The following is an 18985-nucleotide window of genomic DNA, read 5'->3' on the forward strand; positions in this document are numbered from 1 at the left end:
AAGCAAGCTTTATGAAATGATATTTAATGTCTGTGTGACCATAACACCAGTGCCTCAGATTCCTTTATGCTCAGCACTACCTTAAATATTTGAACATCACATCTACGTGACTTCTTTAGAATAGTCACATCATTATTTTATTGATGCCTGTATTTACTATACTTTTTATTTCATTGATGCCTGTATTTACTTTACTTTTGTAAAGCAACTTTCTTGTTGGGATAAAAATGGAAGAGCCCTGTGCTTATGATTCCCAGTTCAAAACACAAACTGCATTTGTCATTGATATGGAAACAGTTTAATGTAGTAAAGTCCAAGTAGCATATTTTCTTGATGAGAAGTTCTTTGGAATTGCAACTTTATCAAAAGAAAGCACAGGAATGTATGTACTTATGTCAAAGCGCCACTACACAATTCATTCTCAATGTTCAGCGAAAAGTGTTACTTGAGATCCAATATCATTGATAATACTAGCAGAGGGTGGATGCTGCCAAATTGTGCGTGGTTCCAGTTCCTCTGTCAGCACTCAGCCATGACGACTGGGTGACTAACTCTCGGTCCATCCATTGAGTGTTGTCATCACAGCCTGTCCCATAACAGGGAATCCATGTAACTGTGTGATCCATGCAACTTGGTAGTCTTACCAGAGGAACAAAGGGCTCAATCAATTGTGCGTATAAAGTCACTTTACCTGCATGTATTGTGTAGAAATGCAGCTAATCTTGACTACATGTACAACATGTACCTTTGACTCAGAGCAAATGGAATCTTCAAAGCACTAACATGATAATCAGTGTATGGGTCTGTATACCTGAACGTCTAAAGCAATGAAGCATGTCATCACGATTATTCCCTTTCAAATTGTCTCACTTTTCTTACCCATTAGGTTTTGATTTGTTTTATTTTACATAAAAAGAATAAAATATACAGCTTTTACTAGCCTTATGTTCAAGTGTTTATGTAGCATATCCCCAAAGAAAGAATCATTAATATTTTAATTGTTTAACAATTAATTACTGGTCACATTATGCTGTCCACACCCAGATAACTTTAAGGTGACAGGCAGCAGAGTAAAATTACGTAAAGGTCCTGTTTACCTTTGGGAGCAGTGATTTAAAGAAAGTTCAAGATATCACATTTGATACATATGTGTACAATGTAGGTCTGTTATATCATAAAACATCCTACCATAATTTTTTTTTTTTGCAGTAAAGCCTAAAGTATAAGGAGATATCAGTACTTTTCTCAATAAACCATAACTGTAGACAGTCTAGTCTGGAACACATTTTTATTATAACTATTGTTCACATTTTGTGTATTGAACAATATTTAACATCGAGTATATGGATTTAAATTTTTACAGTGGTTGCTTCTATCCCTAAACTCACATTTTGGAACTATTTTAAAGCACTAATGCTGGGTTTTTGTTTCGTCTGCAGATGATAAATTATGCCTTTAATGTAAAGAAAAACCATTGATGCAGATTGTCATCTGTGTGAATAGAAATGGGAGGAATTTAAAGCCAACAATCTACATAGTAGGGCCTATACAATTCCACATTAGCTCCACAATTCTAACTTCATGTTTTGGTTTTGTTTGGTTTTGTTTATTTTGTTTTTGTTTTTGTTTTTGTTTTTGCTTTGCCTTCTGCGGCAAAAGAGAATTAGTTTGATGTCATGCATTATTACTTTCCCTTCTCTCTTGTGCAAAGCATTTGTGCATACCAACAACACACACACACACTTCTCCCAATTTGTGGTGGTGTGACTCTCAATTCAAGTACAGGCGCTGCAGCAGCAGCGTTGCCCCCAGGGCCTCTGGAAATAAGCCGGAAATTGAGTAGGTGGTTTCAAAATTAGATTTAAAGAAGTCTTTCCCCCCAACCACCAGTCCTAAGAAACATTCCGCGATTAGTCCAACTGTTATAATGATGCCTCCCACGTATTTACAGCCTCTGTAATGTACATTTGTACATGAGGCTCAGATGACTTTTAATGTGTGCATTCAGTGAGGATTCTGGTTGTAGAATACTGAGGCTATAATTCAACCATGGTTGATGCACTTTATGATATACATACAGCAGAAAATATATAATCAATTATAGAAAAAGGTGGGTTTTCAGAAGTGATTTACAAATGGTTGTAATGATGTGGCTTCTTGTATACATAAATGGGGAGATTATTCCATAACATGTGTGCAATAATTGTAAATTCCTATAAAGCTTTCTCTGTGGCTTGTCTTGGTGCGAGGTCGCAAAGGACTTGACATTCAAAATTTGCTAATTTGTTATTGGGGTACATTAAAGGACAAGTTCACCTTCATAAACATAAGGATTGAGAGAATGTAGCAATATTAGAAGAACACATCATTGAAAGTTTGAGGAAAATCAGACAATCCGTTCAAAAGTTATGAATTTTTGAAGTTTTTGTGCAGTACCCGCTGGATGAGAAGACTACTGCAGTGTATGAATAACTTAGATGTCACATGCGTACAACAATATAAGGAAAATATAAAGAGAATTTCACAAAATTCCATCTTTTGAAAAAAGTACACATTCCCCTGACTCGTTACCGATAAATGTTTTGGGTAATATTATTCCCCCTGCCTTTAGAAAGAGGCAAGTCAATTGCTCTTTTATTATGCGAAAAAAGTGAAAATATGTTGAATTTTCTTTTATATTTCCTTTATACTGTTGTACGCATATGACTCACAAGCTGTAGTAGTCTCCTCATCCAGCGGTTCCAACACAAACATTTTAAAAATTCATAACTTTTGCATCGATTGTCCAATTTTCCTCAAACTTTCACTGATGTGTTCTACTAATATTGTTGCATTTTCTCAATCCTTATGTTTATGAAGGTGAACTTGTCCTTTAAGATATCAATGTGCTCATGGTAGCTGAGTTACTGTGAGACATCCTGAATGCATCTCCAGTAGAATGAAGAAGATTACTTACCCTCCCCCTTCAAGAAAATGTGATCATTATTCTCTGTTATATGATAATATAATCATTTACCCCCAAGCCAATAGTTAAAATGAAGTGGGGGGGGGGGGGGGAATGGTGATGTAAAAGCATCTTCTTTGTAGGATTCAGGCATAACTGCTTAATACCAAACAGGTCCGAAATTTCTGCTCATCAGAAAGTCAACTTGGATAGTGTCCGAAGGAAAGGAGTCCTACTGCTCATTTGTGTTGCAAATGAAATCTTGCCGAGTTAACTCTCTCCATAAAGAAGCATTTTCTGCCTGACTGTACTTAATAACATTACGTTCTCACATGCCCTTAGGGAACTTTGGTACCTTAATAATGCAAACTCTGTGAAAATTTAAATCTGCAGTCACTTTTTATGAAAAGCGGAAAGAAATTATACCGCAAGAGTTGCCAGTATTCTCATACCAGTGACTGCCACAACATGTATGTTGATTGTTCAAAGGATTGACATGACCATAATCCAAGTTAGTTTTTCCTTGAGTTGGCTGAGACATCTGTACTTATCTTTTGCTTCTGTAATCTTTTATTCAAATCCAGCATTGCCTTTAGATATTTAGAAACCACTCTATGAAATGTTAGCGAGGATACAATTCTAAGGGGAATTGAATCGGTTTGAAATGACTGAGATATCCAAATACAAGGTAAAACACAGAGATCATAATAAAAGTTGTGGCCTGTCGCATTTTATTAGGATCTTTTTTCTTTTTTTTATTTATTTCTGTTTCGAATCGTTCATGTAGATAAGTTTGTTACAGTTTTGTCAAGTGATGTATCTGGCTTGTTGTTGCAGTGAAATATGAGGAATCAATTCAGTTCATTTCAGTGTCTGCACACTACACAACCAGTATCACTCTGTCACAAAAGCATTTATCATGTCCCTTAAATTGATGCTAAAACACTGCTTAATTGAAGAGGGAACTGTTTGCATACATTTGTATGTTTGTATTACCACATTTTGCACAATATCAATCTGATGCTTAATTAGCATGTTGAACGATTCTTGGAAGCATTCTCTCTCACCTCTCTGTGCATGCATGTCTCACAGCATAGTCTAGAGAGGATCCTGCAAATTGGTCCACCTGCAACCTGATTGGCGATGCAGGTGTAGGAGTCAGGCTAGGTGGCGCTGTCCAAATTGCATGGAAAGTGTGAATATTCGGGGGGGGGGGGGGGGGAGGTGTCAGTCAAGGGAGCTAAGCATGCAATTAGGAGGTATTGGCACCTCCACATGTTATATCGGGGCAAGGGAGGATGGCGGCATCCTAAACCCCCAGCAAGCATGCTGGGGAGCTAGTCGGGGGAATCCATTTGAGGTAACTTTACTAACCAGTCGTGGCAATGAAGGACCAAGTCGGCTTCAGAAATGACAGCTCGTTGAAGTGTTTAAGGCACTGATCAGCCGAAGGTGAAGTGGTTTTAAGACTTCACGAACAGCGATTGTTGATGAGGTTTGGCTCTGCACTTCCTGTCTAGGAGGAGGACTCCCTCAGTTGAATTTGTTCGAAGCATCAGAAACCAAGCATTATTAAGTCAGTGAATGTTTGAGGGAAATAAAGCCAACCAATATTGGATCCGGGAATCTAGTGCTGAAGAATTGGTTTAAAGGTGCATAGTCCCGATAGTGTAGAGGGCGCTGTTGATGATACTACCAATCACCGCGTTAGCATTGATACGAAGATTACCGAAGTTGAGCTGTCCTCAAGAGTAAAGTGTGTAGGTGTTGCTAAGTAACGTTGCTTTCGTTGTCTTCTCTGCGCATCGCGCAGTCTGTAGTAATGCCAGGGTGCGTGCATATGTGGTTGTTATTATGACATCACAAAAGAAGTTTGCTAAAGCTGTCATCCCCCTCAGCCGAATCATGAGCCGAACTGTGATCTGACCACTGACTACAATGAATCGGACTTCTTCGGACGCGGGGAAGTGGGCCAAAGCGTAAGCGCTGAAGAGGAGTCGATAGCGTAGGTCTCTATAGGAAACTTGCGCCGTGCGCTCGCGCATGCATTTGACTAAAATACCGGGACCATGCACCTTTAAGATACAGTTTCTGTGCCTTCATACATTGATATCAGAAACTATCAAAACACTTAATGCAGTAAATTGTGAAATGTTGCATGTAGTAAAAAAATCTTGTATGTGAACATGTGCAGGCAAAATATTAAGTTGCAAGGGTTCATGCCTGTCTCAAGGGCACTAGTTGTAGGTCTGTAAAAGAGTTTTAGATGCACTTTGTGCTGTCTGAGACTTACTTCAACTTTAAACCACAGTGAATTACTTTTTCATCAGAGGATGAAAATATTTATAGCTTTTTTTTTCTGTTATGAAATTTGACACATTTGACTCATTGGCGAGTGTCTGAAATGCAACATGCCATCAATTTCCAGCATGTTATTATTTTCTGGCACATTGTGAGATTTTTCAGGATGTCACACAAACAAGTTTAGCATGTTACTGGGACGCACTGGAAAAGAACATTTTTCGCAAAGCTCTGCCTGTAGAGCAGGAGATTACTGTATCATGTATAAAAGCATTTGCCACAATAGGACCAGGTGATGAAGCAGAAAGAAACTTGCATAGTAAATTAATTGTACCACTATAATTTAATCCTTTATTGTAGCTCATATGTTTATGCAGTAAAACCAGAGCTTTATTAAAATGTGATTTTACGTTCGGGATGTTATTTACTAGGAAATGTTACACAAGTACTTATTTATGCTACTTGTAATAATGTACACCTACATTACACTTGTATACTACAGTTAGCAATGCAAGATCGTTTAAATGAACATTCCCCTCGGCCAGTAGCCTGTGTATAGTTTATAAGTAGCTCACATTCTTTTGAGCTGTATCTTAAAACACTTGTGGCAGTATCTCTTTTAATTAATAGGGAAAGCATTATGAATCAATGAACATTTTACACCAAACTTACGTAGTTTGTTGCTTCAATACAAAACAAAAACTTTACATGCATTCATCAAGTCACCTCTGCTTTGCGCATTACCGTACATTACATGATCAAGTGGCTGTGATGTTACAGCGTGATCAAGGTCTGTTTCTGTTGAGACAATCTGCACAGGGCATACTTTTTAGCATGGTTGCTGTCGTGCAACATTGATTTGTGGGCTTTATTGGAAGACGGGGGTGCCTTCTAATTAGGAGATGGCAACTGGACAGGAGGCAGAGTTTTGATTTGTGACGATTTTAAACTGCTGCATCCATTGCAAGCAATCCGCAGTGTATTTGGACACCCAGGTTTCTGGCTGCATTTCGTAGAATGACATCGTTACAATGCACAAAGGTTCTTCCTGCCTGTAAGAGCGATTATGTGAGGTTTATGATATGCTTACTAGTGGTGATACAGTGGACTCCTGTTATGACGAAGTCCTCGGGACCGGCAGTTTTCTTTCGTTATATCGAAATTTCGATGTAACCGAACAAATAAACAATAAAAATACATAGAGTGGATAATGTTGCGGCCTGAATTGTTACTTCGTGGTAACCGGGATTTCGTTATAACCGTGTTCATTATAACGGGAGTGCACTGTACTGTATGTGTTACTTCAGGCATACCAGTAGTAGTACCCTTTCAGTGGCATGATGTGTGTGCTAAGGCATCGTAGAGCGGTTACACACGGTCAAAAATTTGTCATTTGAATGATGATTCCAGTGTAAAATAATTCTAATGATGAATTTTTAGCACGTGTGGAAGCAAATTAGAATCACGAATGCTAATCACAATCACGAATTCAAATTCTAGGCCGGTGGTGAATTCCAGTGAAGTTTCACTCAAATTACAGTGCGAAATTTGCATGTGTAATGCTTGACCTCCAAAACATCTTTTGAGGGGCGGAGCTTACGTGACCTTTCAAGCACTTCCGTAGATAAAACGCGCGCGCGTGCATGCACTCGATCGTAGGTTTTGATTGACAGGTCACCAAGGATTACGTAACGCCTTCGCTCGAGATTTCGAATTCTAATCACACTTTCGAGCGAGCGTGTGTAAGGTCCGATAATTCTAAAGATGAATTGCAATCATCATTACAATGATGATTCAAGTTACGAATTTTCTCTCGTGTGTAACCGATCTTTTATAATGATATCATTATGCTGTTGATGTTTTATCATTATTACAGTATTTCTGTGATGTCATCAACATCTTCATATCTTCTTTTGATCATCTTCTCTATTACAGCTGTTTCATCTATCATGAGTGTTCAATCACGCATTCTTTTGCGAAGCTGCTCCGTCATCCGTGTTCATTGTGATTTGTTATGAATTTTGAAAACCTTCTCATTCCTCATCCAATCACTATGAATTCTGAAACTCAGCACCCAGTGTATAACATATCTAAAAATGTTCAAATGCATTTAGTCTAAAAATCATCTGGGGGTCTCCTTTAATGATTGCGAGCGCTGAATGACATCTCCATACAACGCTTGTTAGTGCTGAAAATTGGATTACTATCCCACAATACCTGTTTGTAATAACCACATTATAAGTGCATTAGCCTTATCATCGTGACTCACATTATAATGATAAATACATGCAATGTACTCGTCCAATGTATTTCTAAGTGAAGAATGACACCATAGAACTGTGACCTCATCAAGACGTGTTTGATAGGGGACTGTTACATGATCTGTCGTCCAAGTGGTGCAGGTTTGTCATTACACATGAGCTACATGTACATTCTCAACTTCTTAGAAAAGGGTAGAGAGAGTTTTATAATGAGGCAGTGTATGTGTCTTTGTGTCTGTGTGTGTGTGTGTGTGTCTGTGTGTGTGTGTGTGTGTGCGTGTGTGTGTGTGTGTGTGTGTCCTTTTCTTTTTCCCTTTTTTACATACAAAATTCTTTTTCATTTGTTATATTGACAATGTGGAGTTTATGTCGTCATAATGAAACTGGTATTATTTTGTAATAAACTAATTTGTATATTGTTTATATGAAAAAGAAAGAAAAATAAAAGAATGACAAAAACAAGAATATGTGTGTGTTGTGTATGTGTTTTGTGCAAGCATGTGTATGTGACATGAATAGAGAGAAAGTCACACAAGAGAAAGAGAGAGAGCAAAGAGAGAGGGGGAGATAGTATGGAGGTTATAGAGGAGCAAGTTGAAGGACCCAATGTCCCAGCCAGACTTCATAGCTCTTTTACGAGATCTCGAGATGAACGAAGATGCAGAGCTTTTGGATTACTGCCTGACATAGTGAAGTGCAGAAGAACATCATAAAATTGTTTTTGGATTAAGGGGCAAAATTCTCCTTTCCTGTGTATCAGCATCAATGGCTTTTAATAACAAAAAATAGAATAACTTTTTATACACTTGAGCCTGGTAAGACACTACATTCAAGACATTATTACGGTTAGTAGTAGTAATAGCAGAAGTATAGCTAATAATAATGGTATTGCTAATATTACTACTATTATTATCATTATGAGTAGTAGGCACGTGTAATGACCTTGTGACGTTTGTGTGTAAGAAATGTTTATGCACCATCTACAGTATGTTTTTCAAGCTCTTCAGAATTAATTGTAGGGTTTCCTTTTCTTCCCTGGAGATGAAATTTGAATCATCATTCTGACCATTTGAATGTTTAGTGCCTTAAATAAATCTATTTTGGGCACTATACAAAAATGTTCAACTTTGTTTGAGTGTTTCCCTGTGAAAACTCAACAATCACTTGACTAGAGCATGCATGATCTTTCCGAGCATCATTCTCAGGGACAAGCAAACACATAAATTATTTTGTTTATTTTGCACAGCATGGCATAGCTAGATTAATTTTGTCATTTATATATGGCTGTTTGTGTCATGTACAGTCGGTGTCATGGTAATGAAAGTGTCATATAGTTACCATCTGGAGTTGCATAAAACAAATCAAAACAAAATTCTTGAAATATTAAATAGTGACTCCCAGTGAACGTCGTGATATTGTTTGTAAACCCAGGTAGTGAGTCGAACTCGAGGGTAGGGACTATACATTCAGGTTACATCAACACCAGCCTGCTTGTGTAGAGAAGAGGTGTTGGTTGAGGAACCGAAAGTGGGTATGATGTGAAGAAATGGAACCCAATCCAGCCTCCGGCCAAAAGTACGATCACATTGCACGGGATGGAGTGGTAAAAAGCTGGTGGGATCCCAGGGAACCTGCCCTGAGTATCACTACGTCTAGCCCTCTGATTCCTAACCGAATCTACAGGGTACAGAGCTTTCCAGGCCATTATTGCATTACTGCTTCCCCGTGCAACCCTCAACACCTTCTTTCTTTTCTTTTCTTTTTCCATGAACCCTACAGCTTTTTCTTCTCATATATAATGCTATTAGTGCACTGAAACCAACTGTTAAAAAGTGGCCAGGAAAGTTTTTTTTCTTCCTTTGTGTGTTTCTTAATTTTATTCTTATACCTTCCCCCTCATGAGAAGGATTCAATTTTACACAACCCAAAGAGGGATCCTGTGTAGCCGTCAAGTTGAAAGTTCTTATACAATGTAGTTGTATTACTGGCAGCTGATAGTGGACTTGGGTACACACACTGGGGTCAGGAGTTCTGCCTGTTGCAGTAGCCTGAAAGATCCAGCCTAAGATGTGAGAGTGGGTGTGAGCATACTGTGACCTTTCCGGCTGCATGTTTCTTATTGCCTGGATGTGTGGGTGTGTCTCAGGGAGAGAGATACATAAACATTATATAAACATGATAATATGTGTAGGGATGGGTGAAGTAGGAGAGACAAATGTATTGGGGTGTATATGATATGCAAAGAGGAAAGCATCTCTTTGCTGTAGATGGAAAAATAGGTGCATTCTCTACAAGTAGATGGTATAAATTTATTAATTGTTTGATTGGTTAATTGATGGGTTTTGATAGTTGGGACCAGTAGATACTTCTAGTAGATAATCAATACATGGCATGAAAGAGATTTGTTGAATACTGAAGAGTGTGATGAATTAAGGGGGGGGTGTCCCAATTGTGTTTAGCATAACTGTGAAAAGCAGCCAGTTTAAAACACAATACATGCATCACTGTTTTCAAAACTCAGGAATTATCCGAAGTGCCACAGTGTAGCAGCTCTTCATTGCAATTGTAATGAAAAGGTCAAATATCATCATTTTCAAGATGTACCATTTTCCAGTTAAAATGGACTTGCTACAAAAGTTTGATCCCATGTATTGGTCTTTTCATTTCACTGCTTTTACAAACTTTCAGGGAAGTGTAAAGTCTGCTATTGAAGACTTAGAAAAAGTTCTTACAACAAGGATACAATCCTCTTCTATTCCCTTTCACCTGGTGTCTGGTACCTTTCCATGCTTTATGATTTGTGGAGAATTAATTGCATTTACATCATTTTTTTTGTTTACTTGAAACATTAAGACTTAATTATGAAAGTGAGTAAAACCACATCTCTCTATTTCATCACAATATTCATACATTTAAAGTATAAACGAGTTTGCCCCCTTCCCCTCTCTCTGTGGCGAATCGAAATCATCTCCCTTTTGTTGTCGTTGTGAACTACCGCTTATCTTCTGGTTTATCATTTCCCCTCTCCCCTTGATGGAGGTCCCGAGGTCAAACATATTTCTATTCGGCCGCCTTTATTCTCTTTTTCTGTCTTTTTTTTTTTCTTTTCTCTAAAATTTTTTATTTTTTTTTTGCTTGTGTTATTTACATACCATAATTGGAAATGATTTAAGTTTGTATGCCAATGGTTGAAGTCAATAAAACATGTAAAATAAAATAAAAAAGTGATCAGATGATATAATGTTCTCTCTCTCACTTCCGTATCATTTCAGAGGGCCATTCAGCGAGGTGAGACGATGTATTCACCGAGACACGGGACAGCAGTTTGCCGTCAAGATTGTGGACGTCGCAAAGTTTACATCAAGCCCAGGACTCAGCACAGAAGGTGAGAGGGAGACATTCCACCAATTATCAAATGCATAATAATCAGATAAGTGTGTTTCTTGTTGCAGTGAGAGGGGTACTGAACTATATGTTCTCATATCAGAATCTTGATATTGTGTCATCCTCTGCCATTGGAGACTAGCTCTTTCTTGATTTGTGCTTCTGCTCTGCTCAATGTTTGGATTTTATATGAAAAAGGACATACTAATGCACACCAACAGGATTCATTACCTCTGTTTTGATTTTTAATTAAAAAGGGGGCTAATGAATGTGGTTTTTCAGAGAAGAGCTGCTGAAATATGAAGCATTAATTGTCTCAAGAAAAGATCTTGCTCGACACTTCCAAATTGTCAGTCAGTAGAAGTGGCATGATAATATATGTTGATCTGTGAACAGGTTAAAATCTTTGAAGTTTCATGAACTACAAATGTGTAGTTGTTTCCAGTTTTCCTTCACACTACTGTTCTGATTCAACGTAATGTTTGTTATTTGTTGGTGTATAATACCTTTGTACATGTATCTTATGTATGTGTGAATTTGCACATAACTTCAAGAGGACAATTTAGAAATGAATGAATGAATGAATAAATAAATGAATGAATAAATGAATAAATAAATAAATAAATAAATAAATAAATGAATAAATGAATAAATAAATGAATGAATGAATGAATGAATAAATAATAAATAAATAAATAAGTAGATAAATAAATAAATAGGGGACAGGTTGATCCTTGCGTGTGTGCCAGAGAATAACTTAATCAACATACAGCAATAAATAAGACCTGCCCCCTTCTGAATGAGAAAATATAAGAGATATTCTTCAAATGGGTATATTCTCAGCTACCATAGCATCAGTTTTACATGCAGAGAGTTGATTTGCTATAGCCATAGTAGACAGAATTATTTCTTGCTGCGCCGGGGTTGGAACAACATACAAGTTTAATGCCAAGCAATAAATGAAACTAAGGAGATTTTTCCCAAACTCAAAAAGACAGCAAATTGGGAAGGAGGGGGGGGGGGGGGAGGGGAGGCTATAGTAAAACAAAGGAAGAAGTGAAATGAATGAAATACAAACGAGGAGCAGGTGTCTCAAATGTCATGTAGAGGGAACTTACGAGATCATTTTGAGCATAACAGTAATCATCTTTTGGAGACGCTGTACATGTAGTAAAAGACCACCCAGTTCAGTGCAGGCCAGCACACTTGTCGTGTTCAGTAAGAATGCTTGAAACACTGACATTTGCTGGCAGATGCCAGTTACAGACATTGTAAGAAGATCCTGTAAGGAAACATAACAACCAACCTGATGTGGAAGAACATCTGATCCCATGCACTGGTTCGCTTTTCTGCTGCCTCTCCCTTTTCTCAGGTGTCTCTTTTCTTCAACTAGTTACGTTCACATGACATTTGTAATCTTCAATGTTTAATACTTCAATGATTAGCTTGTAGTTTTAAAGGGATGGTATAGTATTGGTGGAGATGAAGATTGGGCTCTTAACTTTTTGCGAGATACCAAGAAATCACTTATGAAATAATACAGAGCATACCATTCTAAGAGGAATTCAAAGTTTATATGATGAAAATCGGTTTTAGACTGGCTGAGACATCCAAAAACATTGTAAAACAAAGCAATCCCAATAAAAGGTGGGTCCCACCTTTTATTAAGATTGCTTATTTTCGATATCTCAGTCATTTCAAAGCCAATTTTCATCAAATAAACATTGAATCCCTCTTGGAATTACACGCTCTTTCATATTTCATATGAGGTTTCTCACTATCTCACCAAAACACGTTGGAAATCTGAAGTTAGCCCTCAGTTAAAGCTATACAATCCCTTTAAACTATGACAAATGTCCACATGACACTTAATCTTAGAGATCAAATTTTTGAGCGAGAATCCTACTGGATGATTGAACCAAGGAATCGTTTGAAATACATACAAGCTCTGCTAGCGATAAAGCAAAAAATGTGCGACAATACAGTTGTGTACAACACGCGCTAGAAATTGACCCAGAAGCTGAGGGGAATAGGGTTAATGGAGAGGTCATGAAAATATGCCAACTTTTGAGTTCATAGAGAATCGTGTCCACATAATGCTAAACTACAAGTGGGGACCCCCCCCCCCCCCCCCCCCCCCCGTGGCTTGTGGATAGAGCGTAAGCCCTAAGATGTCTTGTGGTTCTAATCATCGACTAATCTGTATGACTGCTAACTTTCAAGTGTGTCTAAAACTACGAGTTGATCATCAAAGATTGAAACTTTGAGCTAAACTTTAAAGGGATCGTATAGTTCTGGTTGAGACCTAATTTCAGGTTTCTGACATTTTTGGGGGACATAATGAGAAACCTTTTATGAAATACGAAAGAGCATGTAATTCTATGAGGAATTCAATGTTTATTTGATGAAAATTGATTTTGAAATGGCTGAGATATCCAAAAAAGAGCAATTCTAATCAAGTGTGGGACCCACACTTTACTACGATCGCTTTGTTTTACGTTGTTTTTGGATGTTTCAGTCATTCCAAACCCGATTTTCATCAAATAAACTTTGAATTCCTCTTAAAATGGCATGCTGTGTACTAAATCATAAGTGTTTTCTTGGTATCTCGCAAAAAATTAGAAGCCCAATTCTCATCTCCGCCAATACTGTACCATCCCTTTAAGTTTAGGACTGTCATGTGAACAATACCGTAGTCAAGCGCCAGGAGCCCCTCCCGGCCCACCCCCTTACCCAAGCCACTTGTCTGGCCACTTACCACGCCCCTTGGCGGGTTTCGTCTCATGGCTCTACAATTTACATGCAAATGTAGATTTCTGCCAGAGATGACTGACTGGCTGAGAGACAAAATGGGTCACCCACAGCCTGTGTGTAATTGCCACACATATCCATCCTTGGGTGGGGGTGGGGATGGGGGGAGGGGGGGTCTAGGAGTCAAATTACATATGTGCGGGCACATGCACACACACACACACACACACACACACCCACACACAGTTACCATCGCAAGTTTCTCGTTGAGAATGGGCAAATTGTTGTATCTTTTATATTCTTGGTTTTGACTTGTACATGTAGCTCAACCAGCCTTTGCAGAGTAGGGTAAGGTCTTTGGCATGGGATTAGGTGTTTTGATTAGTTCTGTATTTTGGACACACACACACACAAAAAAAAAAACAATTGTGCATTTCAGCCAAATCTAAGTTCCGCATCAGAAGCGACCCAAGTTGATGAGAAAACTTCTTCATTAACCCATCCACGTACGGGCCTCTGTGTAATCTGTAATATCGTGCCTGCCTAGTAAGTTGGCCATGAACTTGGGCGCGATCTTCCCTACGGCGCGATCTACACGCGAAGAGCATTCATACGTCATGGAAAAAACTGCCTGTGTCATTCCCACTAGGCAGGAGGGATGATGCGTGTACACTCGTGCTAATATGCACTTAGTTGACTCAATACAGCACTAGTTTATGTGAATTTTATGAAAAGAAATAATAAATTGTGCAGGAATTATGAAAAAATATTGTTTCTGTGTATTTCATTGATAAATCCTCTTCATTTCAAGCCATCTGTAATCACATCATACCCACTTGCGAATCGACGTGTCCATAATGTCCTCGAGCCCCACCCCCCCGCCCCGAGATAGCTCTGGAACATTCCATTCAATGACGGGGTTTTTATTTTGCAACGTTATCTAATAACTCTCATGTAAGCAAGTTCTTGCTATGGCTAATCTATTTTGTAATGTATCATAATCTATCTATGCTGAGATAGCCTAATTCAAATTTGCAGAGACATACAAAAAGATTTGTTTTACAATCGTGATACGTTCAACTACTCATTTACCCTGTGCTGAAATCCGCATGTCTGCTCCGAACATGTTATCGCTATCGCTCAAACTTCGATCGCGATGGCTTGTGTGTGTACACAGGTACACAGTGCTAGTGTGACGTGCATGTGTGGAGAAGCATGGGGCTGAGGAAACCCGGGACTCCACGTGGTGTAGTGAAAAACAAATCGGACGTTCGAAGTCGTACATTCAAGAGCTAAAACAGACAAATAGCGAATTCAAAGTCCACTGAAAAGGTCTTGACATTGTAATGTATGTTCCAAAATCATGTCTGGCTTAGTTTTGAGAGAATTTTCTACACGCACGAAGTCAGGAATGAGATCGGTGAACTGGCTAACAACGTGTGTACTGTGAACATGTGACTGGCTTGTGCACATGGCCTAGCTAGGTGATCGTGAGAGTGCGGCAAGAACGCTAGGAATGCACCCGAGATGCGGTGTGTTGCAAATTCTTGGGGTGAAATTAGACTTCCTTGTTCAGCCCGTCTAGTATCTATATTTTTTTAATAATTCTAATTCTTCATAAAATCACGATAAAAAGACTTCATATATTCATTTTATATTTTAGAAGCGTCATATGAAATATTTTGGGGGTTTCTTTTAGTCCAAGAAAAAAAATAGTTTGAATAAAAAAATAATAATAAACAGTCGTTCTTGACTCAAGTCTAATTTCCTGCGCCTTCTTGCAGTTACCCCGCAGTTGCCCATGGATACGATGCATAAATAATCAGCTGTTTACTGAGTCGTACTAGTGTACCACCCTACTGCTCTTGTTCAAATTGAGAGGATTGTTATTTTATCGGCGGCACTTAGTTTTATAACCTCATCCAATAAAAAGACAAATTCAAACATCAAATGGTGTGACAGTTTTTGTCAGAATTCCCTATCAATTTCAACTTGTTGCCAGGATAGTTTTCAGATTTCACTTGCTTCATTATCGAAGCTGTTTGACATTTGAAAGAACTGCTCCATAAGAAATCACCTTTCATTTGTTATTTATTTTCACAAACAAGTATTTTGGTCACTTGAATATTTCTTATTATTACTTCAATGTCATGATATTTCATGATGGTTATGTATTCTGTCTTTACATGGCAAGATGGGATTTTTTTTTTTCCATCCAGGGTCAAAGAAGAAAGTGACAGGAAGGAAACCAAAAGGATAGGGAGGAAATGAAAAGGATACAATGAAACACCTGATCAGCAGGCTCTTTTTTATTACAATGGTGAATGCAGTACATCAGAATTTAAGTACAGTTCTAAATAATTTATCAGTTGAAAAATGAGCAAAGAAAATGGATTTCATCGAGTTCTAAATGAAAACTAAATTAGCATCGCCATTATGATTTAGATCTAGAACCTAGTGCTAGTACTACAGAATAGACCTGATGCAAACTTGTTGTCAAGCTTTCGGTTGAGTTTCTTCAGAGACACGAATTTTGGTAGCACAATACCCGAGTGAATAAGAAAAAGGAAAAAAAAAATAAATACACAACTGTAATGCAGGTCTCTAGACCACTCCCGTGCACGAGCGAGCATCAGCCCCCGTTTCTTCAGTGTCACTCTAGCTCTCGTCATTTGCATTGGCCTAGGCTAGGTTACTCGTGTCGTAGTTTTACTCGCCATCATCAATGTCATACATGGTTACACAAAATAAATTACATCTTGCCATCACCTCAACCACAGCAAAACCCTGAATATCACTCCCATCATAGTCACTCTCAGCTCACAAAACATATCAGCAAACGATACAGACATCGCAGACCTAGCTAACTACTAGCTCTAAACATAGTTGTAACTACGCCACGTCAGACATTAGTTGTACACAAAAATGAAACGGAGGTGAAAAACTAGTAATGAATACACGAAGATCATCAACGATGGCATATTACCGTAGAAAAAAATACACAGAACATCTTGCACCCAAAAAAAAAATCGAGGTAAAAAACTACGATGAGAAAAACTAGGGTGAAAACACGATGCTTGGAAGACGAACGATGAAGACACTACGGCAAAAATGCTTACACGGAAAACAAACGAGTGGGTACCACACAAGCTACGATGTTATGCGCACATACGTAGATAAGCTACATCGTGTTCAATCAAAAAACTCAACAAACACTAGGACAAAAACTCACCTCTAAATTGTTGCAAACGAGATAATCACTTAGAAAAAATGAACAAAACACTCTCAGAAGTACGATTGTTCTCTGAGAATGAAAGATATAGAATGATACGAAAGCAAAAGAGAGAAAAGAGAGAGAGAAATGGACGGGAAACCTAGAGAAGTTACCCACACTCACTAACGTAAATGGAATTCGACACACACACCCCCGTGCCCGCCCCAGCATAAGCATAGCATAGCAGTACACGTACACACACAAGGAGATATCGTCAAGCACTCTATGAAGAGATCGATATCACGATACCGCGCGTAAGAAATCACTGCAGTTGCTGGGGCAACAAAGATACATGCGCGCTGTAAACATGAATATTGATTAGTTTCTCAGCAGGCTCGAACCCCTGGCAGGTGTTTTGGCCAATAAGAGACATTCTAAAATATGTTTCTTTGCATAAATTATTTTTCTGAGTCCCAGTAAGGATCTCTGTGATTGGCTAAAATTATTCTACAGCTCCTGGCCAAGCCTGAGGTCCTAGGACGCCCTCTTTCGGTCATAAATAATAAAAACCACGTTTTTTGTGGGAGCTGACGGGGATGGGTTAAGGACCCTTCATACTGTATATTTGGTGACTTGTATGCTGTGTGTGGGGGAAGGGCAATGTGCATTGTACTGCAGTGCTGAAACATGTGTACCGGTATAGGCCTATACCGTGTAAATTGAGGAATATTGCGTACTGCTACTTTTCATTTTCACGCTGGTTGATCTGTCACTACCTTGCAATGTCATTGCATTACAACATTAGAAAGGATGTGTATGACAGCACACACCATGGTGTTACATGAATATTCAGGATTCTTTCTAAGAGTACTTTACCTTTTACTGTATACGCTACAATTTTCGCGTACATAAATTTTTGCGAATTGCCGCTGTCACACATCTTCGTGAGTGGTTAAATTCGCAATTGGGGGACCAGAGAAAATATGAAGTGGCAAAGAAAGTGTGAATTTTCAACTTACTAGCAAATAAGAATGATACTAGTTACACACTGCATGAAAAAAACTTACCAAACTCTGCGAACTAGTAAGTTAGAATTCAACATTTTTTAAGTGGTTAAGTCCATCGCGCTAGATTTCTGACGAGTAGTCCCCTTGCGATAATGGATTGGCTCTCTACAGTATTCGTAAGTAGACGTGGACGTACGTAAACAAGCTTAGCCAGTATGGTCTGTTCGGTAAGCCATGACATGATATACTAGTACTGAAATGTTTGTATCATCAAGGCAAGGGATTCGTTTTGGAAGGTAATATTTTCGCGTGTTGTTAATTTCGCGAATAGCTCCCGACTCGCGAAATTCGCGAAAATAAAACCCCCGCGAAATATATAGCGTATACAGTATTTGGGATGTGCTTTAGTTGATTTTCTTTATGTGTGGTCATCATTGATCAAGACTTTGATCGTAAGGATGTCTCTTGAGTTGAGAGGATTGTACTTATCAAGGCTTTGTGTCACATCTGGAGGATTGGGCACTTAGATTGGCATTTGCTGTTCAGCCGATGATAATTCATGACAATCATTGTAGCACGAGCCATATCCAGTCCAAGAATCATGCATCAATGTATTTGGTTGAGCCTCATTAGCGTTTTTCTCTGAGAGTAGTCACGAATGTACATATGTACTGTATGGGCTCACGACCTATGTGCAATATACAGCAGCCCTGCATCTTGCATGTTTGCATAGCGCACCTCCTTCATCCTTTAGAGCAAGCCAGGAATATATACAGCCCATGAAATATACACAGATGCAAGGCAAATAGCAGCCCTTTGCTCTTCACAGCCAATTGACCACACTGCCCGAGCAAGCAAGCTGTGCGCTTCATTTATTTCCCAACATTCAGGTGAGCTGCAGCTAGCTTTCCGCGAAGCATTAGCAAACGAGGAAGCTCCCCAGAGGAGGATGATGACTGCCGATTGTCGAATCGGGGATGTGGGACAAATCAATATCATATTCATAATTGTTATTGCCTGTTTACCAAGCCCAAGGGCTGCTGAAAACCAGTGAGGGCAGCATGCAGATATTTGGTGACCCCTCCGAACCTCGGGGGTTCACTCATGCAGCCAAATGGGTTTT

The 18985-nt window shown here is 38.7% G+C and overlaps 1 protein-coding gene across 1 annotated transcript in view; it reads left to right on the forward strand.

The window, feature by feature from the left end:
* Positions 1-18985, forward strand: part of LOC139716770 (peripheral plasma membrane protein CASK-like) — a 198072-nt gene that overhangs the window by 34411 nt on the left and 144676 nt on the right. Inside the window, exon 2 of the mRNA XM_071628307.1 lies at positions 10779-10891. Coding sequence (XP_071484408.1) covers positions 10779-10891 — 113 coding nt within the window. The remainder of the gene's footprint in view (positions 1-10778; positions 10892-18985) is intronic.

Source organism: Diadema antillarum, unplaced genomic scaffold, assembly GCF_040938485.1.
Source record: "Diadema antillarum isolate AM-2024a unplaced genomic scaffold, OU_Dant_1.0 scf00000069, whole genome shotgun sequence".
NCBI lineage: Eukaryota > Metazoa > Echinodermata > Echinoidea > Diadematoida > Diadematidae > Diadema > Diadema antillarum.